At 26.5% G+C, this 14962-nt stretch overlaps 1 protein-coding gene across 1 annotated transcript; it reads left to right on the top strand.

The window, feature by feature from the left end:
- The first annotated feature begins 6153 nt into the window (after positions 1-6153).
- LOC107938008 (uncharacterized) lies at positions 6154-6519 on the top strand. Its single transcript, XM_016871030.1, has one exon. The coding sequence runs from the start codon at positions 6154-6156 to the stop codon at positions 6517-6519; it is 366 nt and encodes a 121-aa protein (XP_016726519.1).
- The last annotated feature ends 8443 nt before the right edge of the window (positions 6520-14962 follow it).

Raw genomic sequence — 14962 nt, 5'->3', positions numbered from 1 at the left:
ATTTAACCCTTCTCAAAACAATATATAGTTCAAAATGGAGCAACCAGAAGAAGTTTAAAAAGGAAAATTGTTTAAATATTATTTAATTTTAATTTTAAATGGCTTGATTTGCATATGCACTCTCATGTTGTTTAAAAAAAATATTTTTTTAGTGAATTACAATAACAAGACAGAACAAATAGCAAGTGCGACTAACGCGACTTAAACTCAAGCTACACTTGAAATGATAAACACCCTTGACTATCAGGCCATCATATGGGATTCATTCAAAAATAATATTTAAACAATATATATGTTGAACATTAATATTATTATAAGTTGCTATCGTATCTGTTCTTTTTAATACAATGCTTAAAATTACTCGTAGGCCCTCTCCAACCCTTAAATAGGAAGATAATACGCTTTAATGCACTTAAACCCACGTCTTTTTACACTGACAACAATACCAATATCAATCGACTATTTTTATATACTTTTAAATGCATTTAAAATAGTTAGTCCATATTTTTATTTGTGATCTTACGAGGATACGTGATCAACAAGATAAAATATGTTTTATTTTTAATTTTAAATAAAAAAATTAAACTTATTAATGTACATGTTAACTCGTAGATTAATTTAAAGTCAGTATATATTTCTAAATAATTATAATTAATTTAATTTTAATAATTAATAAAAATTAAATAATATTGATTTAATAAATTTTAATTTAATATTTAATTTTACTATTAATTAATTATATATATATTTTAGAATAGCCCGGCATTAGCGGGGAGTTGATGCTAGTAAAGACGTAAACATAGTTGTCATGCATTTCATTGGAGAAACAAAACATTTTACACATTTTCTATTAATTTCATCATTTTTTCCCTTTTTTAAATATATTTTTAGATATTTTTTATGTTCATTTTATGGTCCATGTTCAGGGTTTGTGGCTGCCCTTTCAACAATGTCATCTTCATAAATTGAACATGTATATCTTCTTAGGAATACAATGTGTCTTATCATTACACCCAACACTTGTTGATCTTTTCTTTTTAACGGTAAATTGATCTCTAATGTTTATGGTATCTCAATTTTGGAAGTGTTTATGGATCAAATTTGTGATTAGTTTTTAAAATCTCGAGATAGATTAATCTGATCCAATTCACTGATTAAAAAATAAATAAATATATAAATAAATTTTTATTAATATTTACATATTTTTATAAATATATTTAAAAATATTAAAATAGATCATTTGAACTAGTCAAGGTCAAACTTTATCCTAGTCTCGAAAATTTTCAAAATCAAGCTTAAACTCGATACTACCATGAACACTTCCTCTATTCAATTCTCAACACTTTCATATTTATTAAATATAAATATAAGATATTAACTTTCAAATATATCAAGAACGATTTTTAATTATATGCGTCACATATCGATATTTGACCCTCATCTATAACATTTGTTCAGATTTTATATACAGTCACTCGTAATAACAATATTGCGCTATAATAGTCAAGTTTTTAGAAGAATCAATTTTTTATGTTTTATTTTAGCTCTCTATAATAGCTTTTCACTTATAACAGCAATATCCATAGTTATCATGAAGTAAATTTATAGCTATTTCATATAAGCAAGTTTATTAATTATCATTTATTAAATGAATATTATTTTAATTAAAATATTATTTTAACATAATGATTAAATTTCACTTTGAAGAATTCTGTTAATCATATTTTGTTTAATGAAAATATTCTTCAATGAGTGGAATTAAATATATCAATTCAATAAATTATTAAATTCCCTAATTAAATATTCTATTATGAATTTGGAACATTATAAACTTATATACAAAATCTGGGTAGACAAATGGGGATGTTATAGAGTGATGCGATTTCCCAGACTTGGAATGTTCGTAAAATGGCTTGAATGGGATGGACCGTCTTGAATAGGTTCAAATGACGGTGAAAATCTTGACTCGTAGTAGTCTTAGCTAAAGAACCTTAGCTATATTAAAGCTAAGACTTGTTTAACACTCGGATTCACTAGATTATTTGAGAACTCGTTGATTAATTGAACTTGTTAGATTTATGAACTTTACATTAATTAATCATGTGAAATGATGTAAAATAAAATATGCATAAAAGCAATAATAAATGCACTTGTTATGCTTTGAACATAATTTTCACTTTAGTTATTTGATAAAAATTCACGTTATAAATTATATAGTAAGCTTACAATGATTATCTCTTTATAACAACCACCTCTCTATAATAGACAAAATCTGGATAGACAAATGGGGTTGTTATAAAGTGATGCGATTTCCCAGACTTAGAATGTTTGTAAAATGGCTTGAATAAGATGGACCGTCTTGAACAAGTTCAAATGATGGTAGAAACCTTGACCCGTAGTAGTCTTTGTTAAAGAACCTTAGCTATATTAAAACTAAGACCCGTTTAACACTCGGACTCACTAAAACCTCGGTATAAAGGAAGTCGCCACACTTCGGGATGGTGTATGAAGTGATAAGATGGGTGAACGCCACAAACTCGAAGAAGTTTGATAAGTTCGGTTTTAGTTCAATTAAGAACCGGAGAGAATAAATCTCACAAATACAGTTTATAATCAGAATAGTCTAACCTTACAAATGGGAAGTTTCAAACTATTTATAGAGCTTAGGAGACTAAAGGACATATTCGACCATTAATGTGCATACATGTATGGTGCCATACAATGTATAGGAAGATACATGAATGATTGGTTGCAATGTATGACCGAATGGTCATATTCTTTCTCCATGGACGTTCATGAATCACTTGGGTGCTTGAAGAGGTAATTTATCCCCCTTTTAAAGTGCATGAATGGGCAGATTCATTCCTCTTGAGTAGATACATGTATGGTGACATGCAATGCAACCATTTTAATGCAAAACTTCTCCCCTTGTCGCTCATGCATGTATAGGTGAATTGTATGCTTGATTAAGCTTGCGATTAATGCCTTGAATTTACTTGTGCATGCATTTGATTTAAATGTAGGTTCACGTTGGATTTAAAGTGGCCAGCCGAACAGTCCCTATAAAACAAATATAAATAGGACATTAGATTATTTTCAACACTTCAAAACAACCCATTATTCGAATTAACACAATGACACCAAAAAAAAACACAAAACACAACATATTATATATTTATAAGCATGACGCCGCTATGTATGAAATTAGACTTTCAACATAAGTGAAACGACACACACATAATTAAACATGATTCTCTAGACCTAGAACTAAACTCACGAAAATAATCAAAATGATACATGCGAATAATTCATGATGATTAAAAACAAATCTAATAATAGAAAACTAAGAGATCCCTTTAAACATAAATGGACACACAAATTATCATGTAATAGAAATAGACACATTAAAGACACATAAGACACATGATTCATAAAAGTTAATAATTAAAAGTTGTGGAAATATAAAATAAGATGAATGATTTTGGGCCATAAAAGCCCACATGCTAACATTCCATGGTTTTAAACGCTTTCATCTTGAATTTAGGCCCATCGAACTTGGCTCAATCTCGAGACCTTTGAGTCGAATCCCATGATGTGACCAAAATCACATAATAGAGAGAATTGACTATATTTCTTTTTGGCTCAATGCATAAACTGACACTTGAATTTGACACTTTTTTTTTACCGTGGGACTTATATTTGGTAAAAGTTATAATTTGGTATTTAAAGATAACAGTGTTAACTTTTTACTGTTTAATTCAGGTTTTAAAATTGATTTGATGAAAATTAATAATTAGCTAATAATATTTAACAATCGACTTCCATCAAATCAACTTGAGAATTAACAATTAAATCACATCCATCGAACTGTGTTTAACAAATTTACAATTAACATTAAATTTATTCTATTAACAAAATCATGAAAAAGTCAAACATAATAATATTAGCAATTAATTTTCATCAAATTAAACACTAAAAAATTAATATTGCTACATCTGGATACTAAAATATATAACTTTTATCAAATATAATACCAAATTGAATAAAAAATAACACAAATATCACATTAGAAAATGTGTCAAACTTGAATATCATATGATATATGACTCATAACCCCTCCCCAACCCATAAATAGAAAAATAATGCGTTTTAACGCATTTGAACCCACATACTCTTATATTGGTAATAATACTCATGCTAATCGAGTTAAGGCTCAATCGACCACTTTTAGTTAAATATGATGGTTTATGTATTTATATTATGTTTATTTAAAATCGTATTTTATATGTTGTTTTAATTATTTCTGAAGTCTTAAAATTGTATTAGTCTACTTCTAAACTGAAAATTATGATCAAATTCATTGGACCAACCGATGAGATTTGGGTAACAACAGCTACTTATCAATCTGAACAAATCAATAAATTAAAATAAAAAAATAAATAAAGCTGATGAACTAACTCATTACATAATCCCTCTACATAATAAAATCATATCAAACACGTTTCTTACCAAAAAAAAAAAAGGACCCCTTTTAGTGCAATTTCCTTATAAAAACTTTGGTCAACTAAAGTAAGCCCCGATGCTTTTTTTTACAACCTAAGATATTTCTCCTCAAAAATTAAAAAATTAATACAGTTTCAGGTCAGATCGGTTAGTCAATTAGATCGATTGGTTCAAAACTCGGTCGAAATATCAATTTGGAAAAGAATTTGAATCAATTGATTCAAGAATTATACTGATTAGTTACACCGAGTAATTGAACCAGATTTTTAATTTTTAATAAATTTTATTTTTTAAATCTTTTAATGATTTATTTAATCGAATTGAGCAAATAGATTAGATTAGTGAACAGATGACCTAATCAGTTTAATCACTGATCCAATCCTAAAAACATTATTGAATATAAAGTTTGAGATTAATGTATACTATTATTTAAAGAATAATCAAAATTAAATATGAAATGAATAATACAAAGCATATTGGATAACGAAGATAAATAATTTATTTATACTTTTTATTTATAATTATAGAAATTATTTAGTATATTGGCATTGGAATTTTTAGGCTCCGCAAATCAGGTCCATTTATTCGAGATTCATACTGATTAGTTGCACCGAGTAATTGAATCAAACTTTTAATTTTTAATAAATTTTATTTTTTTGAATATTTTAATGATTTATTTAATCATATTAAAAAACACTGTCAGTAAACCAAAGATTAACCCTTATAATTATTTATTTATTTTTGATTTTGCAACTTTTATCATTATTTTTATCCCAACATTTATTTTATAAAGATGTGATTTAGGTGAACGAGAATAATACACAACAATAAAAATCAGATCCCTCAAAAAAATTATCAATTTAAAAGGTTATTTTTTCAAATTTTAAAAAAATAATATTATCAATTTATTATTAATTCAGCTTATTTCTAACTGATTTAAAAAACTCATAAATTAATAATACATAATCAATTAAATTATAATTTTTTTAATTTTGAAAAAATATAATAGCTATATGTTTATAAGGATTTGGAAGGAACCTCAAGGACGCGGCTCCCACAACGCTGACGGCCCACGCTATTGACGCACATACTGCTCCACATATATTCTCACTTTGACTTCCCGTCTAATTATGAAATTAATCCCTTTACTTTATAAAAATAAATAATTTAATTGATTTACTTTTATTTTACCAGAATTTGATTCCTGTACTTTATAAAAATTGAAAAAATTAGTCTATTTGTTTATAAATACATGGAATTGAACTGACGTGTTTTGCTAATTTGGTGAATGTAATTTGTTGAGCTGCTTTTTTCTTTTACATGTTCCTTCAATATAAATTATTGTATTGTTGATTTTGAAATTAACGATTTAATGGTGTTAATCAATTGGATTAATTTTTTAATTTTCATAAAGTATAATGGCTAATTTTTTATAAACTAAAAGTTAAAAGGACTAACTTTCCAATTATTAAAAGTAGAGGGATGGAATTCAAAATTAAACCTCATTTAATATACCTTAACCGCTTCCTATAAATGCCACGATTTCCATCACATTGAAATGATCGGCACGTCGCAATTTAAAAAAAAAAAGAAAAAAAAGGGAAAAACGCATTCGCGCCTATTTGTGGTTGCCTTGACTAAGGAAAACACATGGCCGCTGGAGCTGCCGATGGAATTTTCTGGTCGCTTTACGAAGGGTGCATATCCGGCAACGAAATCGGCATCGAGCGCCGGCCGTACCACAAGAACTGCCGCTGCGCACTCCACGATAAGTCGCGAGGGAACTGTCCTCGCTCAATCGCTAAAAGCAAGAACGTATCGTATCCTATGAGGAGAGCGTGGAGTGAAGGATGCTTGATGATGGCGGTAGCGGCTTCTTTTTCTTGCCATTCGTCACCTTCTTCGTTGCCGGCTTGGGCCGGGAAGCACCACTTGGGACCGTATAAAGAGGAGGACGAAATTGATCTGCTGGGAAATGGTAAAATTGTGAAAATGAATACGAATTTAATTGAATGAATTCAGCTTTATTTTTTCTGGTTTTAGAATAATAGAAAGGGATGGGAAATTTTGTTAGTTTTCTATTGAAAAAAAAACATTGGAAGATCCGAAATAGTTTGTGATTCGTTGGCATTGTAAATCATAGAAATTAAATCAGTGATTGCTTGAATTCGAGTGAGCATGATATGGAGTATGTTTTATGAATGTGATTTCTTTTTTATATATTTTAGTTCTTATACTCGTATTTATATTTCAGAGTTAGAATTCGATCAGGGATGACAATAGAAACAGACAGAAACAGATGTTAAATCTACTACCATTTCATAATTTGCATGTTCTACTCCACCACTCGCTTTACTCTATTATATTATCCACCACTCGCTTTACTCTATTATATTATGGATGTATGTTATTGAAATCTACTATCACCTTCATATATGTTAAATACATCCATCTTCATCTTCCATCCTTTTAACTGCATTATTACAATTTTCCTTTAATGCAATTGTCAATCTTTTCTTAACCCATTTTTGTAATTTAAAAAATTCAATTGATATTTCAAATTTAATAAGATAAAATTAAAATTCAATCTTTTTTTCAATTTATTTTTTATTAATAGATTTAATGAGTAAATTCAATGTTTTAATTTTTCTTTTCTTTTAAAATGTTTCAATCTTTCATACTTTGTTTATCGAAAAATTTTTCTATTGACTTGATTTTTTAAATAATTACATTTATTTTCTTTAAATTAAAAATTATTTTCTTATTTTAATGTATTGTTTATTTATTTTATTATTTTTCACATATAATTATTTTATTGAATTACTTTAATAATAAATTATATCTCATTAAAAATATTTCTCATATGAAATTTCATATCATCCCCGTTAATTTTTTAACGGTATTTTTATTAAATCTGTTAAAAAAATAGATTGAAAAAAAAACAAAAGTTGATGATAAAAAAAGTTCGAAAATATAATTAGATGACCAAATTTATCATTAACCTAAAAAAGTAATTTGAAAAAGATTTCCCTTAGACATATGATTGATATAAAGTAGAGCAAACTCAAGAAACGTGGAGCTTGTTCCCAAGTGAGCATTTTGTGAAACACGTCACACGTTTTCTCCTTTTTGAGTTGAAGGGCAATTTGATCACGAAATTTCTTTCAACGACAGGATTTATAGAGAAACTTCCTGAATTATCCAACTCTCTTTGCTTACCAAAATTTCAATTACCACTTAATCACAGTGTTGGATCTTCGAATTAAGAATCAAATGAATATTTTCAATAAGATTTAGGACTTAATTAAAACTTCTTAAAATTTTAAGAATCAAATGAAAATTTTCTAAAAGTTTTGGGAGCCTTGAGCCCCAATAGACATCTGCCCTAGACATGTGGCAAGTTAAGCATATTATAATTATTTTCTATTAATTTTTAGAATATATATTTTTTTATTATTAACAATGTCTTATAATATGATTTTATAAAGTTATACATTTACTTAAGCCAAAAAATAAATTTTATTCATTGATAATGCAGTAAATATAAGTATTTTTTTTTTTGAACTCAGGATTTGGTTTTCTGGCCATGGATATCCACTTTAAGCCTATGTCATAAGTTCGAATTGTAGAGATTACGTGCTTATAATATATAGATGCGAGTGATTTGTGAGTAGAATAACATACCTTAATTCAAGTTGATTTGACGGTCAATGTTAAAGATCGGAGAATAAAATTATTTGAATTTTGGTTCACAAACTCGTGTCATTCAAAGTTATTTCATGAAAAAAAAACTGTAGAAGAAAATTGTAAGGAAAGTTATCGAATTAGTCCAGGAAGTTCAAACAAAGAAAGTCATATAGTAGTGGTTTTAACAACCTAGTGATTGAAATGAAAATATTTAAATAGTTCAATAACTATTTTGTAATTTTTAAAATTTAAATTACCAAAACATAAACTAACCAATAACTAAAATTAGTTTGTGTATTTGTGCTATGCACAATATTTATCAATCATTAAAAATCGTTAACACATATTAATAGTATATAAAATAGATGTTTTATTATAAGGTTTGAAAATATTATATTAAAATGATTGTAATAAATAGAGATGTAAATTGTTAAAATAAATTGAAGAAAATTGGATTTGAAATGTTATATTAAAAAGATTATAGCAAATAAATATGTCAATATTTTATTATAAAATTTTGTACTAACAAACAAATTAATTTATGAAAAATATTTATAATTAACAACAACAAAGAAATTTATTATAAAAAATTATAATATTATTATTTTAAAAAGAGTCTTGTAAATTGTAATATACATATAATAATTAAGTTATGTTTAAAGTAAATTATCTAATATAAATATTTTTTTTTAAAAGTAAGGAGTGAAAGAGTAATTTATCCAAAGTGAAAATAAATGCATAAAATAAAAAGTGCCATATGTTTTATATAATGCTTAGAACTACTCATAGTCTCTCTTCAACCTTTAAATAGAAGAATAATGTGCTTAAACGTACTCGAAATCACGTATTTTTATACTGATAATAATATTAATATTAATCGAGTCAAGATTAAATCGATACTTATTTATTTGAAATAATATCATTTGAGTTGTGACAGATCTAACTATATAATCTTGATGTAGTTATACATGGTGGGCTGCTTATTTCAATGCATCATTAACTAAAAAAGGATATTAATTCTAGTAGGTTCCTCAAGATTCTCAATTAATAATGTTATAAAAGACTAATATTTTTTTAAATAAATCAATAATTAATGTTTAAAAGATGTGATTTCCTTCAATAAATAAATGCCAAAAAGAAAATACTAATCAAAATGGAAGTCAAGCTGGCTTAGGAGTTGGCACATGGCATGGGCGAGTGAGTGGTTCAGTAGTGGAATATTGGACAAAAGGGCACATGACTCACTCCTTCAAAAAATTCCTCCCATACTCATTTTATTAAATTTAAAATAAATAGATGAAAAGTTGAAAACTATTTAACGTGGCTCTGTCTTTTTTCGATCAATAAAAAAAAATTATTTCATCTAGTCCCTGAATATTTTATATAATCACATTTTAATTCGATGTCGTCATTATTTATGAAGCATCACCATTAAAAAATTAACTTTTTTTAAAGGTAATAATTAAAGTATGATTGAAGGAAAAATAAGTTAGTGTTGCTTAATATAGTGGTGGTATCGACAAGTACTATAGAAATCAGGTTAATTTCTTAAATAATTTTTTATCCAAATCATATTGTTAATTAAAAAATATTTTAAATTATTTTAATAAAAAATAAAGTTGAAAAAAAAGGTAAAAGAAGTTGGGAGTTAGGGGTTGGGAGCCTAATGTTAAAGGCTTAAGAAAAAGCAATAAAATAAAATAAAATAAAATAAAGCATTTGGCTTAGCTGTTTGGGCTTGGATTCATAGCCGACCTCAAATTATAAAAATTTTTAAAAAATTAAAGTTGACAAAAAGTCTTGCATTCAACTAAATATCCAGCATGTGCTTTGCCTTTTTATGTTTTGCATCTTAGAACCCACCTGTCATTGGGAGCCTCCTTCAACTACACCTCATTAGCTCCGCTCCGCTCCGCTCCGCTCCTTCAAGCCAAATGCGTATTTTTTTTAACTTTATAAGTAGAGTTTTACCATATATTATTAATGGTAATTTATATCAAATATCACTAATTTAGTAAATCTATGTTTTTATCATTTAGTGTATGAAATAGCCATTGAATAATTTGTAAGTTTTTATTTGAGTCACTCGGCTCTTAAAATTGTTATTATATGATTTTTTTTTCATATTACCTACATCAATCAAAAACTCTTTATTTCTATCTGTTGGAGATAAACTCAATTAACTAACGAATAAAGTGAATAAAATACAAAATTAAAAAGATCAAACACGCAAAATTTACGTAAAAAAACTCCTCAAGAGAGAATAAAAAGTCACGACTAAAAAGAGATTTCGCTATAATAAAGGAAAGTACAAAAAATGGAGAGAATTAAAAGAAAAATCCGAAGCCCCGCAAGAAAAATCCTTCAAAACAAAGAACAAAATTATCTTAATCTAAATAATTTTTGTTGTGTAAAACCTAGAGTAACTAAGGTCTATTTATAAGCTAAAATTCGTAACTCTAGGTTAATTAGAGTTTAAGTAGAAAACTAAATATAGAGTTCAATTAAGAGAAGAAAAATTAAAATAAAATTTGGTCAAAATAAGAGCCATTCTCCCACATCTTCTCTTATACCGTTTAGTTTTTTTTCATAAATACAATTCTATGAATCAACATTTAAATAATTTTCTTCTTTGATTTTCAATATTAATCAACAGATCGATTTGGATCTAAGTTATATGTCCTTTTTCTCATCAATGGGTACTATTTCATCGTATCAATCATCAAATTATCGTTTGGAGCTCTCTTATCAGACTTAAAAAAAAAACTTAACAGCTTAGTGATTTAAATAAAAATTTTCGAATAATTTAATGATCATTTTGTAACTTTTTGATGTTGAGTGATTAAAATATAAACTTGCTAATAATTTAGTGATGTTAAGTGTCTTTTATATCGTTGTTAAATAATAAATTTTGATGAAAATACTATCTCAATGATTAAACTTAAACTTTTTAATTTTAAAAATAAATATTTTTAATTTTTTATTTAATCTAGAAGAATATTACCGCAAATAACCAAGCCAAGCCATTCGTTTCCCTATTTCCGAGTAAACCAGCTTTTCTCAGCATTTAAAGACCAAACAACTAAAAAACCAGATCCTTCATTTCCTCTCTTCTTCATTTTTCTCCCACTTTTCCCCTTCTTTCCTTGTATATATATAAACACTTGACGACCAAAGGTACAGGGGAGATTAAGAAGGGAGTGAGAAAGACAGAGGAGATCGATCAAAGCAATGGCCACTGGAGCAGCACCAACCGAGATGATGCTCCGGTGCGTCCTGGACGGAAGCCTAGTGATGCGAGAAATCGAGGTGGAGCGCCGCCCCTATCATCGCAACTGCAGCTGCGCCTTACACAGCTTAAAAGGTAGCGTCCTCTGCTCATCCGCCTGTTCTTGCTCAAGGAATAATATAGCTTTTCCTAAGAAAAAGACCTGGAATGTTGATTGTTCCTTATCAATGGCTGCGACCGATCCTCGATCGATCTCTTCTCGGTCTTCTCTTCTCGGTGGATTATCTGTTAGAAAACATGGATTCGAAGACATCAATGACGTTTGATTATGTGATGCAGAAAGCAGGTTAGGAGATTGAGATTTGATTTTTGCATTTTTTTTCTTTTTTGAAGTATTAGATCAATATTCTTTCGGACACATCCATGTAAATCCTAATCAATTTAATTGTTCTTTTTGGCGAACAAATTCCATGATGGTTCTGATTTTGAGCTTATTTTGGTTCAAAGTTCAAACGAGGTTGTATTGTATGTTCTTGTGACTTGTAACCATTTTTTTTCCTCTCTTTACATTTCTTTCACGATTGAAGAAGAAGAAAAAAAAAATGTCGATCAGATGCCATTTAATTTTCTAGTTTCTTCGTTATATTCGTTCATTTACTGGAGTGTTTATGGCAGATCTGGGAGTACCATATGGATTGAAGAGTTTATATAGATCTGTACTTCATTTTAACTTTTTGGTGAATCTATGATCAATTAATGAAATTACTTTTAATGTTAACTCATATTTAAAATAAATTATTTTATTTGAGGATATTCATGACAATTTAAATTTATAGCTAAATTAAAATTTTATTTTAATATTTTTATAAATTTTAATTTTATTATATGTATTTTATTATCTCCACCAATTGTATTTATCTATATTTATTATTTATAAAGCCTTAATTAGAGAAATTACTTTAATGCCTTTTCGCATTTAAAATAATTTATATTATTTAATAGTATTTTAATCTTTTTATCTTAATAAATACCAATAAAAATAAAAATAAAAATATGTATATAGTCATTTTGATTTACTTTATACATTTTTTGTTTAACATGTATAATTTATTATTTCTATCAATTGTATTTTTTAATAATGTTAATGGAGTATAAATATTTATATATTATTATTGATTAATTATTTTTAAATCATATATTTCGTATTAATTTTAAACATATATTCATATTCTAGATCTATAATTTTCAAACTTGTAAATAAGAAATAAGCGTAAAATTTGTCCATTTCCTACGACATGTCTCCAAAATTCCGCGTTGGTTACACTACCTAGGTTGAGGTCAATAGTTGGTTCATCAATTTGATACTCTCGTTATTATTGTGGGGGAAGTATATTGAGAGGATGGTTTTGAGTAGAATTATCTATTTTATATTAAAAGTTAGATTATATTTTACTTTTTTTTAATAAAAATAAAAAAAATGATTTTTATATATTTAATTGAAGAGCAAACTGGTTCTTCTGTTAAAATTTTTAACGATTATTATCCTTAAAAAAGTATATATATTAACATGAGGTAACATGGCACGCCACATGTTACTATTTAATAATTCTGTCAACCACGTCAGTTTTTAACAGTACAAGTAGATGAGATTTTTAATAGAAATGACCAATTTGCCTCTTTTTTTAGCAGAAGGGACAAAATATAATTTAACTCCTAATACAATGACCTTTATGATACTTCTATTGAAGTATTAGGTGGATGAAATTAGTTCGTTTACTATTAAAGAGATTTTAGTGATTATATTATTAAGAAGAATTAGATAAGATTAAATTTTAATAAAATTACATTTAGTGTTTAAAAAATTATCATCTAATGTTTAACAAAATTAATATTTTTAATGTTTTTATGATTTTGTAGATAAAATATTTTGTTCTTACTCATTGTTCTTTATTTCATGTCTATTTATTTGAACACATGTATTAAATAATTTTTTTTTACATATTAGAACACTAGTAACTGAACGAAATATAAATATGAACTTTATTACAATTTGATTTTATTCAATTCTTTTTAATGGTATAAATGTTAAGTTAATTCTTTTACTAGTAGAAAATTAATTTAATAAGACAAGGTAATATGGATAAATGAATAAAATAAATAGAAAATACACAAATAAGTATCAGTGAGAGTAATTTTCTTTTTATTTAAATTTTGCTTAGTAAATACAAAAAATACATAGATAAATCTCATTACAGTTTCTCGTCATATTTGCTCTTATTGATACAATGCGTAGAACTACGCTTAACCCCTCCCCAACCCTTAAAAAAGAGGACAATGCGCTTCAACGCACTCAAACCCACGTCCTCCTATATTGACAACAATGTCAATGCCAATCGAATTAAGACTCTATCGACAAATGAAAGAGTGATTTAGCAATGAAAAGCTCTATATAATATTATAAATACGATTAATTTAAGATTTAAAATACTATTTAGTACTTGTGTTTGATATAAATTTTTAAAGTGATATTTGTAATTTTTTAATTTAATATTTGTATTTTGACAAAAGTTATAGATCCATCAAATCAACTCTAAAATTCAAAAATTTATATCACATTCATCATATTGTATGTAATAAATTAAACACGATAGTAAAAAAAATCACTATCAATACTAGTTTATTTCATTAACAAAATCACAAAAATTCAAACCTAATAACAATCAACCCTAACATTCGAATTAAATATTAAAAAAATATTATTACCAATGTGTATGGTAAAATATAAAATTTACCAAATATTATTACCAATGAGTCCTTAATTTATTTCTAATTTTAATATTTTTTATTTATATTTACAAAATTGTTAAAAAAATTCTGGAATCTAGAAATTGGAGCATTAAGAATAATTTATTTATTGTATCTCCAAGAAATATCTGGCACATGATTCTTTTTTTTTTTTTTAAATTGTGCTGATTTTAGAATAATAAAATACACATGCATGTTCTCATATAATTTCTACTACAAACTCCTTCCAAGCAAAGGGTCGGCGTTGTTTCACATGCATCGTAAAGGAGACTAATTAATTAAGTTATTTTTATTGTACATTTTTCAATTAAAATTTATTATTAATTATTGAATCTCGTATAGATGGTTATGAGTGTTCATCGTTTTATATATGATTTGAGTTTAAATCCCGCTTATTACGTTGCTATCACAACTTTACTCTTAGTTACGAGTGTTCATCGTTTTATATATGATTTGAGTTTAAATCCCGCTTATTACGTTGCTGTCACAACTTTACTCTATAATTCACCAAAAAAAAGTACAATTAATTTTTTAAAATTATACAACATATTGACAAATATTTCACCTCCAAACTTTAATAGGTATAATTGAAATTTCAAATAATTTATTGTTATTTAATTGTTTCAACTTTTAATAAATATTTATATATATACTCGAGTCTATAATTTATAATAAAAAGTAAAAATAAATTAGAAAAATAACTAAATTTTAAAAAATGAAAATAAATGAAGATTATCA

The sequence above is a fragment of the Gossypium hirsutum genome, chromosome A13, assembly GCF_007990345.1.
Source record: "Gossypium hirsutum isolate 1008001.06 chromosome A13, Gossypium_hirsutum_v2.1, whole genome shotgun sequence".
NCBI classification, from domain to species: Eukaryota; Viridiplantae; Streptophyta; class Magnoliopsida; order Malvales; family Malvaceae; genus Gossypium; species Gossypium hirsutum.
The sequence above is the reverse complement of the archived record's forward strand: the minus strand, read 5'-3'. Positions and strand labels throughout refer to the sequence as shown.

Excerpts from the sequence above, each read along its gene's own strand:
- LOC107938008 (XM_016871030.1), top strand. The coding sequence starts at position 6,154 with ATGGCCGCTGGAGCTGCCGATGGAATTTTCTGGTCGCTTTACGAAGGG.